The sequence below is a fragment of the Plecotus auritus genome (genome assembly GCF_963455305.1).
Source record: "Plecotus auritus genome assembly, chromosome: 12".
NCBI lineage: Eukaryota > Metazoa > Chordata > Mammalia > Chiroptera > Vespertilionidae > Plecotus > Plecotus auritus.
The window spans coordinates 28,431,358-28,446,062 of record NC_137778.1 but is presented as its reverse complement, the minus strand read 5'-3'; the positions used below and the strand labels follow the sequence as shown (position 1 = coordinate 28,446,062).

The 14,705-nt window shown below is 56.5% G+C and overlaps 1 protein-coding gene across 1 annotated transcript; it reads right to left on the bottom strand.

Annotated features, from left to right (window-relative positions):
- Nucleotides 1–858: 858 nt before the first annotated feature.
- CRABP2 (cellular retinoic acid binding protein 2) lies at nt 859–6,473 on the bottom strand. The gene is made up of 4 exons (XM_080648259.1): nt 5,570–6,473; nt 2,137–2,315; nt 1,805–1,921; nt 859–1,334 (listed from the first exon to the last, which is right to left on the bottom strand). The coding sequence occupies exons 1-4, from the start codon at nt 5,637–5,639 to the stop codon at nt 1,284–1,286; spliced, it is 417 nt and encodes a 138-aa protein (XP_080504385.1). The 5' UTR covers nt 5,640–6,473; the 3' UTR covers nt 859–1,283.
- Between the last annotated feature and the right edge of the window lie 8,232 nt (nt 6,474–14,705).

Here is a 14,705-nt window from a genome sequence, read left to right as displayed (position 1 = left end):
AAGCCATAGGCCCTGGCCCCAGGGCAGCTTAGTCTTGCAGGGAGAGGAAGCTCACCTGCTGACACAGAGGCAATGAAGCATGCCCACTGGCGGCAGCACGGATGCAGGGAGAGGCCACTTCAGGCTGTGCGAAGAGCTAAGGCTCAGAGCAACTAACCTGTCTGAGGTCACACAAATAGCAAGTGGCAGAACCAGGATCCAAAACTCTCTTATTCCAACACTTGTGCTCATTTCCCTTTAGCGTGGCCTGGGAAGGAGGGCAAGCATTTGAGATCAGGTTGGAATTTGGGAAGAAACGGTATAGACTTGAGTGTGAAGGTTCAGGAAGATGGGTGGGCGAAGGACCCAAGGGGCCTGGGAGATCTAGGAGCCAGGGCAGAAGGGGTATGTGAGAGATCTCAAGGCAGAGACCTGCTTGTCTCAGACACAGAGACGGGGCAGGAGCAAGGCCAGCCTGGGGGCATCGATGAGCTCATCGGGAATGTGTGGGAGGCCAAGGCCAGGCGTAGGGTCGCCCACAGACTGAGGTTGGAGGAGAGAGAAGGAACAATTGTAGGAGGAGGAAGCTGGGTCACCTTTGTGGAGAAGGTGGGAGAAGATAGGAATCAGCTCCTCAGTGTCAAGCGCCCTCTGAGAGGTCAGGGGGATGAGGCCCTGGTGATCTTGGAAGTCAGAGTTGGGGGGGACCAAGGAGGTTGGAGGAGGGGAAGTGGGGGTGATGCTCATAGATTCAGCAGCAAATGAAGGGGTGGTGGTGAGAATAATGAAGGGAAGGATCACAACTCATATCCCTGCTACTGAAACCTCAGCTCCCACACACCTCCTTTCCAATGAGCCAGAGACAGGTTATATTTTTTTAAAACATTTTAATAAAATTAACCAATAAATATTCTATACCGTATAGGCTACAGGGACAAAGTAGAAGCCAGAGGGCTGTCTTTCCCTCTCAGGCCCTCAGGTCCCCTCACAGAAAGAGACGGTTCTGGGCTGGTTTGGGGCTGGGACTGCCTATTTGGGGGGTGAGGGGAGTGATTCCAAAATGGGTGATCTGGGCCCCTGCAATCCATCCCTCTTTGTTGGTATAGGGGAGCAGAGGAGGGGCAAAAAGAAAAGAAAAGAAAAAAAGCAGAGCCCCTGCAGGAGGCAGCCCAGCACCCCGGGGAAGTGGCATGGGTGAAAGGGAGAGCTAGCCTAGAAGGAATGGGGGAGGGACGGCCCACAAGGCAGTGAGGCAGGAACGTGGGCTGGGGATGGGCTTGGGCATCTGTCAGACCCACAGCCACTCACTCTCGGACGTAGACCCTGGTGCACACAACGTCATCCGCCGTCATGGTCTGGAAGGAGGATAGAAGTCATTGTTAGCCTGGGAGGCCCCTGGTCCTGTGGCTTGGGAAGAGGAGGAGGGTTGAACAAAGGAACTTTGTCTCTAGGCCCAAACCTCCGTCTTGGTTCAGGACCAACAGTCAGAAGCTGGTCCCCAAATGCCTGGGCATCATGGGAGGGAAGATGGCACCAGAGCCCTAGGGGTCTACCCTATATCCTCATCCCTAAGCCAGGGGGCTCCCCTGGAGAACTGCTGACTCCTCTCAGTGAATGTCCATTGTTCCACTCAGAGGGGGTGCCATTTCTCATTTGCGTGAGGGTACTGTGTGGACAGGGACAGCTTGCTCACACCCCAGCAGCCCCAACAGGACGTGGGAAACCAACCATGACTATCCTCGAACCCTCTGCGCCCTGGAGTGCCCCAGAACATCCCCCGAGGTAGCAGTGGGCTTGTGCTTAGCTGGGAGGAGGCAGGACTCACCAGGATCAGCTCCCCATCATTGGTCAGTTCTCTGGTCCAGGAGGTCTTGGGACCCTCTCCCTTCAAAAGCCTCTGCTCGCAGACCATCTTGTTCTCACTTTCCCATTTCACCAGGCTCTGCAAGGGAGACGTGGCCAAGTGAGCTGCGCCCCCATCAGGGACAAGGTAGCAAGAGAGAGAGGGGATGTACCCCCTTTCTACCCACCACCACTACCTAGGGACTTTCTCCATTAGAAAAAGAGAAAGGGATCCAGGAAAAGACTAGAAAATGGCATGCTGAGAGGCAGGGCAATAGAAGCCATGATCCTGAGGGACTCCTCCCTGGCACTCACCTTACAGGGTCTCCCATCCACAGTCTGCTCCTCGAACTCTTCTCCAATCTTGAAGTTAATCTCCGTGGTGCGCACGGTGGTAGAGGTCTTGATGTAGAAAGTGTCTCCCTCCTGTTTGATCTCCACCGCTGGCTTGGATGCAGCAGCCACAGCGATCTTCCTCAGCATCACATTCACCCCTGCAGAGGAGAGAGAGGCTCACCTTTTGGGGTGCTCCAGGCACCTGTGTTACATCCTCCCCATGAGACAGCTGGAGCAGTCTGGCTAGTTTCCAAGAAAGTTCATGAAGGACAGGGCAGGTGGTGCAGCCCTAATGAATGGTGGGGTTTAGGGAGGAGGGCAGAGAGGCAGTGCCTGCCCTTAAGGATCCTGCTCCTAGCAGCCACCCCACCTGGTGAGTCAGCAGTCCTAGATTAGCCCCCCCCTCACCCCCCCAACTCAGCTCAGGGGCACTTTTCCCCATTCCCCTCACCCAGCAGGCATCCTGCTATGGGCTCACCTTGGCTCTGTCCACCTCACTTTTGGGCCCTTTGTCTACCCTACTTGAGACCCTCTGCTGGGTAGGCTCATTAGAGCCACTGTGTCCTCACCACTGGCCACGTGCAGGACAGACCCTCCCAGGCCAGGCCTCCCCTCTTTGTACTGGAGGTAGGGACCGCTTCCCTCCCTGTGCTACCCCCCTCCCCTGTCTGGTGCTAGGTGGGCCTTCATTTGCCCAATCTCTGTCCCTCCCCAACATGAGAAGGGGCAGGGATTCTCAGCAGGAGAAGAGGTGGCCACAGCTGGGGAGCTAAAGGCTCTGGAGTAAGATCCATTAGGCCTCGATTTCCACCTGGTTCAGCCTCCCTTGTAGGCTGGGTGACCCTACGCAAATGGCTTAACTTATCTGAGCCTTAGATTGCTCAACTGTAAAATAGAGACAATAGTTTCTTCCAAAGCCTGGCCAGTGGGATGAGGTAGGTGTGTTTAGGACCTAGCACGCAGTGCCAGGCACACCTTTGAGTTTTTAAGGAACGGTAGCTAGTCTTACTGTTGCTGGTACTTTTCTTGATAAAAGGAAGGCAAAGAATAAGCTGCGGCTCAGGCCTTCTCTGCACCAGACTCCTGCTCACCTGCCTCCTGGGAGGCTCCCACGCCTGCCCTTCTCCCTTCACAGGACGGAAAGGTGTACTGCCCTCCCCTCCCCTGATGTGTCCCTGACTCCAGGATCACCTTCCCCACCTCAGTGGTAAGTGCTTCTCATTCAGAGTCCCCGTGTCTGTCCGCATATCCTTTCCCAGACTGAACCCCTGCTCTCTGCTCCCCAATTATTAAGAGGGGTGGGGGAGCCAGGAGAGAGCACCCCCCTGACAGAAGACAAGCAGGCAGGGAGGCACCTCTGGCCAGGGCCCAGGTCTAAACTTCACACCACTTTGCCTGGCCTAGCCTCCTGCCCTGACGGGAGCAGAACCCCTCAGAGAAGCAATTGGTGGGGATGAGGGGGCCAAGCTGGGCTGGGCCAGGTGAGCGGGATTCCCCTACTCCTGATCCTGCCCAAACTCCTTGTCCCTCCTCCAGCCCTGGGTTCCTAGACAAACACATTCTCTTTCCCCCTGGCATCACGGCACACCCACTCTGGGCCAGAAAGAGGGAGTTGGATGGAGAGAGCCCTGGCCCTCAGGAGCCCAGGAGCCCAGTTCCTGACTGCTGGTCTCAGGCCCAGGGAGAAATGGCTGAGGTTCCAGGTCCAGCTGCCTGGGGAGAGGAGGCACGTCCCACTCCATCTTCTTGCACTGGGACTACTTCACTCTTTTGCTGCCTGGGAAGTCCATCCTGCTGTCTAACATCCATCTTTCCTGTTACAGGAGCAGAACCTCCTACATGCCATGGCCATCACACGGCATGGGACAGTTATCCTCCAAACACCTGAGCATCCCTCACAGGAGAGGGACCCTTGACTAGGGCAAAGGAGGGTGAGAAGTGACTGAGGTTCCTGGGAGGCAAGGCTGCTGGGTTCAGCGGAGACGCCCCTCCAGCCAGCCTCTGCTGCCTTGGAGCTGGGTCTAGCCTCGGCCAGCCTTGGCTGACTCAGGACTGTGTTAATGGGTCTGTTTTCAATCTGTCTCCCAGCAGGACCCGAGGAGGGCACGTGGCTCTGAGAGACCCTGCAGGGAGGACAAACAGATGAAGATAGACACACAACAGGGTTGGGCTTTGGGTCTTATTCTCCAGCTGGGTCCTGGGGGTGCCTCATCCACTGGGGAGAGGAGCCAAATCTGGAGCTGGGGAGGGAATGACACCTAGGCTTTCTGAAGGGAAATTTCCTATCCTTTTGGTCTTTCATTTCAGCAAGGGAAAAACAAGAAACACTGACATGACTGGAAGTACTGTGGTTAGACTGCAAGAAGAACCAACAGCAAGGAATGCTGGAAATCCCTGCTTTTTGGATAACATTCCGGACCCTTCCTAGGTTCAGATTCACCCCTACAGCTCCTGGCCCCACACTGGGTGCCCCTCCCCACCCAGCCCAACTGGGTTTTCTCTGTTCAGTCCTGAAATGGATGGCTCCAGGTCTCCCAGGTGGCTCCCCAGTTGCTTAACGAATCTCCATCTCTTCCCAGAGCCCCCCACCCCCTCCAGCCATTTCCTAGCTTTCACCCCTTCCCCAGACAGAGGGCACACAAGAGTTGGGCAGGGCCATCTGGGTGGGTACAGTTTTCCCTTCCTTTAGCCAGTACAGCCAGCTGGGCTGTAGTGGGTATCCAGGGAGAAGGGAGACGAGAACTCAGATTGGGGAAAAGGGGGGTGGGGGGGAGAGTTCCACACAAAGCCATTTCTTGAAATCGAAGAAAGTGATAATTATCTAGAGCAATTTTAGGTTTCTGGAACTCGCTGTAGGAAAATACTTGTCTCACAGATGGGGCTGAAGAGGGAGCAGAGTGGAAAGTGTTGAAGGGGGAAGGAAGGAGGATCAAGGGGGCGCTGGGTTGGCCATCACCTGGTGGGTGGAGAGCAGCACATGGGGGAAGGAACTTGCCTGGGCTGGGTTACCAGTGGGGACAAGGGAAGGAGGCCAGAGTGTCTCCGAGGGGCTGGAGGGAGGGGGGGGGGAGGCGGGGAGGGATAGGGTCCCAGGCTCCCTGCCTGGATGCAGGGTTTGCAGCTTCTGAACTGGAGAGCCCCTCTTCCCCACCCAAAGGGACACCGACCTCGTGCTTCTGGTTTCTACTTGATTCACAGGCTGAGTCACTGCAGGAGCTGGCATCGGTGGGCGCCCCGCCAGAGAAAGCAGGATTTAGGTGTCCCGGCCCAGCACCCCGGGACCCAGGTGTAAGGGCCGTTTTCTTGGGGGATGCAGGGGCTTAGCCTCCTAAGCCCTGATTCTACCCCCCTTCCTTTCTTACTCTTACCTCCGAATACTCCCTCACCCCCTCTCCTCTCCCGAGCCCCTTACCCAGCACTTTGAGCAAATCCTCGAAGTTTTCCGATCGGACGATCTTCCAGTTGCCAGAGAAGTTGGGCATGGTGCGGGCGCTGGTGGCGGACCCTTAGGTTCTTCTGCTGGAGCACTGGACGGTGAGTCCTTTAGTCAAAAGATGTGGCCGCCGCCTTCGCCGGATCGTGAGGCTCGGGAAGCAGGACACGTCCCAGGACAACCCCGAAGCTGGCCTGGGCTCCCGCGCGGGCAGTTTTTATAGCCTGTGCGGGCCCGCCCCTGCCCAAAAAAACCCCACAAAAAACGAGGTGGCCCCTCCTCCCGCCCCGCCCTCCACCCCACCTGGGGGGCCCTGAGCCCTGGCCCCGAATCACAGCCACCAGTCCCAAGCCCCCTGCCTCCTATCTGGCCCCGTGGGCGGGACCAGGGTTTGCTGGGGACCGAGAGAGCTTGCCCCGCGCCCGCGGTTGGATGGGGAAGCGAACGGAGAGCGAGGACTATGATTGGCATCTCAGCCAGAGGGGCGTGGGGCGCCAGGCCCCGGGAGCAGATGCTCAGGTCTCAGGTCTTGCAGTCCGAACCCCAGGGTGATGTCTTGCGGGCTCCCCACAGCTCCCCAACTCCTTGTGTCGGAACCTGGAGGCATCACAGCGGGCGAGCCCTGCTCGCGGGCGGGAGCTGGAGGAGAGAAGGCGCGCCCTAGCTCGGCTCCAGTGAAGCCTGAATTGGATCCCCAGTGACCACTCCGAACTCAGAGACCCGCTAGGGGCCCTAGGGGTTCTGGGTAGGCTCTTAACTGAGGCAACGACGCCCCCTGCTGGAAAGCGAGCAGCACCCCCTCCGACTCCCCACCGGGTTTCGGGCTCCGGTGCCATCTGGGGACGTTGGCAGTTGGCGCAGGGAGAGTTGTCCCTCTCAAAGTGCAGGGCGTGCATCAAAGGGTTAAGGAGGAGCTCCCAGCGCGAGGCTGGGGAGGGCAGAGGTCACAGCCAATCACTTGACACGACCTCTTTATTGAGGCGCTTTCTCCGCCGCTCGCTCGGCTCCGCAGACCCCCGAGGGGATCGCAGTAGGCTCTGGGAGAGGCGGGGGCCGACGCGGAGCCCCGAGGTGGGAAGGAGGCTGGGTGCCCCAGGGAGGAGGCGGAGCAGGGTCTCAGGTGTCACCATTCTCAGCCGTAAAACGGGCGGAAGGAGCGGCCGCCCCTTAGGGAGAGGCTTTGAAGTGTGAGATCAAAGGAGGGGGCAGGGCATGGCTTCCCGCAGAGACCCCAACGGAGAGGGCCGGGGGGCCGGGGAGCAGAAATGGAGGCCAGGCTGGGAGCCTCGGAGACTGGCTGGAGACCCGAGACTGCCCAAGCCGAGGGACGGAGCGGGGCGGGATGCCGCGCCTGGAGCGGGAGGAGCGGGCGGGGTCTGTCCCGCGCGGGGGGACGCTGCAGCTCAGGTGCCTTTGGCGAATCCGCGCACAGGGCCCTGCAGCCCGTACGTCCCCACCCCCGCCACCCTTCCCGGACTAGCCTCCCAGCTCCTTCCGAGGCGGGGACGAGAAACCCCACATCTGGTCCCAGCCCTGGTCTCTCCCTGCCAGCGTGGCCGTGGGTGGAGCAGAAGACAGGCTCTGAGATTCTGAGCCCTGGACCCGTCTAGAGGGTTGGGGGCCTTAGCTGGGGGGAGTCCAGAGGCCTAGAACCAAAGGATAAGGGCTGGAGGACGCACTGGGGGTGGAGCCTCTGTGCCCTAAGGAGGGAACTCTCTGAATAATGGATGTGCAGGGGAAAATGCATCTAGTTGACTCTGGAGCAAGAGAGATGGAGGGTAGACTGTAGAAAGGACTTGTGGCTGGGGCCTCGGCTGGTACCTTATAAACTTGTCAGGTTTAAAGAAGGGAGCTGGAGGCTTCAGCCTGTTTAGGGGTCTGGCTTTTGCGGAGGAGCTTATTTTGGGGTGGGGAGGGCTGGGCTTCTGGAAGGCAGAGGGCAGCAAGTAGAGATCTCTGAGGAAGGACAGACAAAAGCCGAGGTGGTAGCAAGGAGGGGGTGTCCCTGGGGGATGTTTGGCCCCGGAGTTGCAGGCTCTGCCTGTGCTCCTCCCCCACCCGCGGCTCCAGCAGTGCTGTAGGTAAAGGGAGAGGGATTAGGTTCTGACAGTGAAATCGGGCTCCCAGCCAAAGGGAGGGAACATGGCTGAAACCAGACTCCCACCGCCTCCCTCCCCCTCACTGCCCCCTACCTCCTCCACCCAAATCACTATGTCCATCTCCACTCCACTCCAGCCCTCTTGAGCCCCCAGCCAGAACAGTCCAGTCTCCTGCTCCATAGACAGCCTACTGCAAAGAGAAGGGCCGGGGCGGCCCACGCCCCCACAAGCCTGGTGACTGAGGATGTTAAAACCTCGCCCAGAAGATGATCCCCTGGACGAGGGAGCCTAGACCTACCGTAGCATGAAGGAGGGACGTGGTCTGGCTGAGGACACTGGGGAGGCTGGACAGGAGCTCCCTGGGGTGGGGGCAGAGAGGCCTGGGCCCACTCCCCTCCCTTTACTTCCTCATTCCCCCCACTGACTAGCCGGCCAGAATTTCCAAAAAGACAGAAGACAAAGGGAAGTCAGGCTGGGAAGGGAATTTTTTCCAGATGTGTTTGTGGTTTGGCAGCTCTGGGCCTGAGCTCCAGCCCCTGCACCCCAACCTTGGCTGAGGGAGGTGGTCCAGGGGTCTGGAGGAGGGTGCTGAGCAAGCTAGGCTGGAGGTCTCAGCCTCCAGCAGCCCCGTTAACCCGTTGTAAAGTGCAGGGGTGAGGCCGGGGTGGGTGGGTGCCGAGCTTAGGGAAGATGCTGGGGAAGGGAGTCAAGGAAAGGGAATGGGATGAGACGGCTGGGGTGGGGGTGGTAAGGGGAAAGGGGGCTAATGGAAGGAGAATGGGAGAGTCGGGGAGCCTAGGAGAGAGGAGCCAGGGAACCTGGCAATGGGGAGGAGCTTAGTCAGCATCAGTAGCTCAGTCCCAAACAACTGGCTCTAATTTCCGGCCGGGATCAATAAGGAATTTCTCAATGTCGCTGGTCTTTTAATTACGACCAGATCTGGTGGGGACAACCCGCTCCGCCTTTCTAGGAGCCTTGGCCATATCCCTCTTGGGGCTCTCCCAGGAATTTGAAGACTCAAGTTGGGGAAGGTGCAAAGTCGGTGAGAAAAGCTGGGGGAACAGAGGCAGGATGGGGTGGGGTGAGAAGGAAACAGGCTAGAGAGAGAATTAGGAAAGGAACATTCTAGGACTGCTCCATTGTAGTATGGCTAAGAGGAAAGTGGCTGGTTTTGCAACAGAAGGAATGGAGATGAGCAGACATCTGCATGGCTGGAGAAGTGTGAGGGAGAGTGGATATACTGTGTGCATGATTAAGGGGTCTGGGCCTTGGGAAAAGGAGACACCCCCACCCCTCTATCACTCCCTTTAGGCTGGGTGGGGGAAGGAATGGGAAGAGTGGGAGAGTCATGTACCCTTCACCCTCACCCCCAACTGGGGCCAAAGAGAAGCTCTGGCCAAATTCAGCACTTGTGGAAGAGCCTCACCCTGAGCCGTGTTATTGCATCTGTTGGGTCAGAGAGTTTGTTGGCTGGGAGTCATGTAGAAATGAAACCCAGGTGGGGGTGGGCCTTGAGTCTCTGGGACTCCTTGTAGGGGTAGCAAAGAAGGCAGGACTTGAACAGTGGGTGGAAGGTCTGAGAGTGGAAAAAAGGAGCTGGTGTTAGGGTTGCCGAAGGAGGAACGCATGCAGTCAAAATGGTAAGGGATTATAAATTTATTAGGTCATCTGGATACCAGATGGGCTGAGCCCCAAAATGGCGCCAGCACCCAGGGACAGGGAGTCAGAGGTTTTAAAGGACTCTAGGCAGGCTTGTTCTGGGCGGAGCATTCTCTGGGCGGTCCGGATCCTAGGAAGGTCCAGAGGGGAAGGATAATGGTCTTAGCAAGTGGAATGTGGTCTTAGCAAATGGAATGTGATGGAAGTGAAAGGGAATGCCCATTGTGAAGTGGCCTAAAGGTCAGTTCCCAGGGGAGGGGTGTTGATTCAATTATTCAATCAGACCCAACAGTTGGGAATGGCTGGGCCAGAACAGTTGTGTCTCCTGGTCTCCCTCAACCCTCCGTATTTCACTTAGCACAGTGTGGACTTGAGCATCCTGCCTCCTGGTCTGGTCTGATCCTCCCTACCAATGGGAATGTTCCATTCCTGTCTCCCTGGATTCAGGGACCAGCCCTTTTCAAATCTGATAAGGCTCTGACTCTCCCAAATAAAATTGCCATTGAGCAGGATGGATGGAATCAAAAAGAACTTCCAGCAAGCTGAGATCCAGAAAATAGGCAACTCATTTCCCAGAAACCTTTGGGTGCTGGGGAGAGACCACGAGAACTAGGGAAGGTATGGGCAGCTGGACTCAAAGAACACCTGGCTGACCTCTAGGGCCAGCTCCAGGCCTTGGCAAAGGAGGCAGGTGTGGCCCAGTAGGGTCAGAACCACAGGAGGTAGAAGCTGCAATAGGAGGTGTTACAGTTAGACCAGGAATGGGCTGCGCAGCATCTGGGCGAGGCAGCCAGGCGGCTCCTCTGTTGTTTTTGGCTCTGCCACCTGGTTCCCAGCTCCAGCTGCCAATGCTCTCCTCAGGGCTGGGCCAGCACGCTGAGCAGGTCAGGCTGAACCAACGGAAGAGCAAGGGAGACAAAAGGAGGTGGGGATGAACGGACCAAGGATGTGTCTGGACTGAATCTCTGTCCCTTGAAAGAGGCCCTTGGCTCCGCTGGCCTCTTGGTGGGGGGGCGGGGATGAGGGGGGGGGGACAGTACACAGGTAGTCATTGAAGAGCCTGGAGACCTCAAACAGGTGCTGGCAGCTGCTGCACTGATCTTATTCTCTGACCCTGGGGTCTTTGCTTCTCTTTTCCTCGCCCAGATTGGTGCTTTCTAGCAAGTCGGGCATCGAGGGTGGGGGGTGTCATCTTTTTCCCCACTCAGGCCCCTGCTGTTTCCTTTCCTACTACAGTGAAAGGCACCAGTTTGACCCCCCTCTCTCCTGGCCTCCCTGCTTCTCAGAGAACCTCCAGGGAGAGATGGGGATCTAGTGTGGCTGGGACTGCTAGGGGCAGTCCACATCTAAAGCTGGACAGACCTGGGCCTGACCCTGGCCAGCTGTGGCTCCTTCTCCCCTCGAGGGCAGCACTGCTGGATGGAGAAATCAATCAGCAACATGACCTGCAGTTAAACTCCTCTTGTCTTTTATGATCTAGTGACTGGGTCAGACTCCTCTGCTGATCCCACCTCCTGCCCTGCACTGGCCCTTTAACCCCTGGCAGTCCAGGGCACGAGGGAGAAGGCTGTAGCTATGACAAGTCTGGCAGGATGGACACCTGGGGACAGTGGTGGACAGCCTGTGGTCTAGCCTCGAAGCCTGCTACTGTTGCCCAAGGTGCTGGGCCCAGGGAGCCCAAGCCTTTGCCCAGATGCCACCTCTTCCACTCTCTGAGATTGGGGAATGGAAGAAGAGCCGGGGTCCAGGAACCCCTCTCCTCATTGAGATGAACTGGATGGAGTTGCTCGATGAATCAGCAGGGCTGCAGACTGGGTGTGTGCTGTGTGCCTCCTCTAGCCTGAACTGCAGAAGGTGGGCACTGGGCCAGATAACCAGACTCCAAGGTTGAAGAGGAAAGAGGCAAGAGGGAAGGGGGAAAGGCAAGGTCCCAGAGAAGACACTGAGGGGTCCCAGGTCTGAGCTGTGAGGTCCTGGATAGGGATAAAAAGAGGGTCATGGACTGACTCACTGTTGGTGCGGGGAGGGTTCCAGGTAAGGGGCTGATAGGGCAGGTCAGCCTTAGGAAGGTCACGCAGCTAGGGGAGAACTCATCTGCAAGGTTCTTGAGTGCTTTTATTTTCCTCCTCTCCAGCCCCCAAATGCAGCTATTGTTTCCAGACACAATAGTTGCTCCCTAGCCTGGCTCCTAGGGGCCGATGGAATCCAGCTGTGCTAGCAGCTCCAGGAGGAGGCTGGAGTCCTAGGAGTGAAGTAATAAGGACCAGCTTCCCCAACCCCAGGGCGCTTCTTGCTGCTGACCAGGCCCTGGCCCTTGGGGCCAGAGGGCCAGACTCCTTAGAGACAGAATAAGGGGTGCAGGGGGATTTAAGAAGAGCAAGGGAGGTCCCAGGAGCCCAGATTCCTGGCCCCCTGCCCCCACCCTTCCATCATGAGCGGGCAGGGAATTAAGAAGGGCCATGAGTTCAGAGTCTGGCCCCTTAGGCAGGCTACGGCTTGTCCTTCCAGTGACCCTCCCCCCCCCAGCCCCTCCTTGTAATAGACTGCAGAGATGGGTGGTGGGGAGGCCCCAGCCTGACCTAGCCCTAATGGCTTTCCCTGGGCAGCCTGAACAAAATGGGAAAAAGATGTGTGAGGTGGGAAGCTCCGATTTCCTTTCCCCTGCGGGCGCCAGCTCTGGAAAATGTTAGCTGTCAAAGAGAGAATGAACAGTCTCCGCCTCCCACTGCCCAGTACCCCCTACCCAATCCCAACCACCAGGGCCTCTCAGCCTGCCTGGATTCCCAAGGGCACTGGGCTAGCACCTGTGAACTTCAGTTAGCCAGGCTGAGCAGGCGCACTGCCCCGAGAAGCTCCCAGCCTCCCTGGCCTGTGTCTCCTCTACCAACCTGGGAAACACATCCCAGTGGGAGCTTCGGCACTTGGGAATCCGTAGGGACATGTCCCTGGGGGATCAAAGGAGAGAGCAGCTCCTGGATCTCACAGTTGCCAACCCCCTGGCCATGGTTTCACACCTCCTAAATCCCAAAGCTCTGGGACTGTCAGCCACAGGTTTCCAGATGATCTGGATTTTTGGTTAGTTAGTCTTCCCACTGAGCTCACAACCTATAGGGAAGCATACTCTCTGGGATGGGCCCTTCTCACTGCCTGTGGGCATCATGGTCTCTGTGGGCCCAGTCTCCTCTAATATGCTCCCTGACCCCTTGGTGCCAGCTTCCAGGAGACTCAGGGAGTTGATTCCAAAGCTGTGAGGAGTCAGTCCCTGCCTTAGTGTGGAGAGTGTGCAGAGGTGGGTTGTGTGTAGGGGCGCGGTTCTAGCCTCCAGAATACTCTCCTCTTCCCCCAGCCCGGGCCCCTTTGCTCCACCTCCTCTCCTTCAGGAAAGCTTCCCAGATGTCACCACTCTGTCAGCCCAGCCTCAGGTCTCAAGCTGCCGGGCTGGATTATCTGCCTCTGCCTCCCTGTGGGTCCTGGGTGTGGGCTCCAGCTCCCAGAGCAAGGGCATCTGCCTTCTTCCTCCTTGGGTTATGGTTTGGATCCCTCTCATGGAATCTTTCCAAAGAGGCCACCAAACAGGATTCCACGGGGTGGTAGGAAATGAAGGGCCTGGCCATTGGGGACGTTGCCTCTGGCTGAGGGATGCCAGACAAGTTGGGTTCCTGGCGCTGCTGTGCACTGAGACTGAGGGGTCAGGTCACAGGCGCAGGGCCCAACCCTCAATACCCAGGCCTGGGAGAGGAGAGGCGTGGCTGAGCTTTCCTTGTGCCGCTTAGGTCTGATTCTAAAGCTTTGCTCTTAAACATTTCAGAATGGAATTTGGTTGAGCCCGGAAGAGAATTAAGGTATGCTTGCTTTTCCACGCCACATTCTTAAAAACACCTTCTCTCTCCGCACACCCTGCCTCTCAAAATCCTATGTGTTATATATATTCTTTCAAAGAAAGCATAGTTGATGGTGTCCCTAAAGAAGGCCAGAAGCCGTACATATTAAAGAAAGAAACAAGACCAGTAAGTCAGCACAATTAAGTGATGGGAGGGCAGAGAAGACACCAGAACAAAGGTCTATGTAGGAATTCACAAAGGCCAGGGACTGGTGCACAGGGGGCTGGGGAGTGAGACCTGGCTTACCTTGACCCCTCCCCTCTGCAGTGCCACTACATGTCACTTATCTATTCAGTTACTGCCTTGATAACCAAAGAGCATGCAACCCAGTAAATCTCCATCCCCAAGCACACGTGGGTCCCCACTTCTTTTTTTTTTAAAATATATTTTATTGATATTTTACAGAGAGGAAGGGAGAGGGATAGAGAGCTAGAAACATCGATGAGAGAGAAACATCGATCAGCTGCCTCCTGCACACCTCCTACTGGGGATGTGCCCGCAACCAAGGTACATGCCCTTGACCGGAATCGAACCCGGGACCCTTCAGTCCGCAGGCCGACGCTCTATCCACTGAGCCAAACCGGTTTTGGCGGGTCCCCACTTCTGAGGCACACATGCACTCCCTGAGCACTCTGCGAAGCCAGTGTGTACAGGAACTTGGTTGGGAGTTGAAAGACCAAAGATATCGACTCTGATTTAAACATTGGCTCAGGATCAACCACATCAAAGGTCATCTGCATGTGTAAAATTAACCTGCAACCAATTAGGCCACTTACTACCTCTGCTAAGTTCCAGTCTGGTATCCAGCTGCTGGCTGGATATCTCCCTTTGGCTATCTTTAGGCAGCTTAAAGTCAACCCAATCAATACCCAATTCATCTTCAAAAACCTGCTCTTCTGACTGCCATATTCTCTATTGTGGTGAATGGCATCATGGTTGTCTGTTCACTATAATTCAAAGATATCAAGTCTACCTTTAGTCCTCTTGCCCTAATCTCCAAGTCCTGTTGATTCTACCTCCTCAGTGATGCTCATATGCATCTTCCCACTTCATTGATTCAGGCTTCTGTCATTGCTCATCCAAATTACTCAGACAAGAACTCATTTCCTGGCCCTTCTTCAATCCAGTTTCCATTTGGCTGCTGCCAGCGTCATCTTCCTAATACACAGATTTGATCGTATTACTCCCCTGCTTCAAATCTCTCAGTGAATGTGAGCAGGACCTGGTTTCTTCTCACGTTGCTGTAAGCAACTTGGGGGCAAAGATAATGCTATTTCTCTTAATGCCTAGCAAAATGCCTGGCACATAGCAGGTGCTTCATAAAAATTTGAGTGGAAGGATTCCAAGTCTCACCAGATGCCACCTGGATGTGTTAATAGCAGAGTAGGGCGTGGTTAATAGCAGAGGCTACAGACTGGCAAACTTGACAGGTCTGAGTGCCAGCACCACCAACCTCCAGCTCTTTGGCCTGGGGAA

Bases quoted from the DNA above. Each gene is read 5' to 3' on its own strand.
- CRABP2 (XM_080648259.1), bottom strand. From the start codon at position 5,639: ATGCCCAACTTCTCTGGCAACTGGAAGATCGTCCGATCGGAAAACTTC. The intron at 1,922-2,136 runs GTGAGTGCCAGG...TCTCCCTTGCAG, and splicing joins TGGATGGGAGACCCTGTAAG to AGCCTGGTGAAATGGGAAAG. The intron at 1,335-1,804 runs GTGAGTCCTGCC...TCCTCCTTCCAG, and splicing joins ATGATGGGGAGCTGATCCTG to ACCATGACGGCGGATGACGT.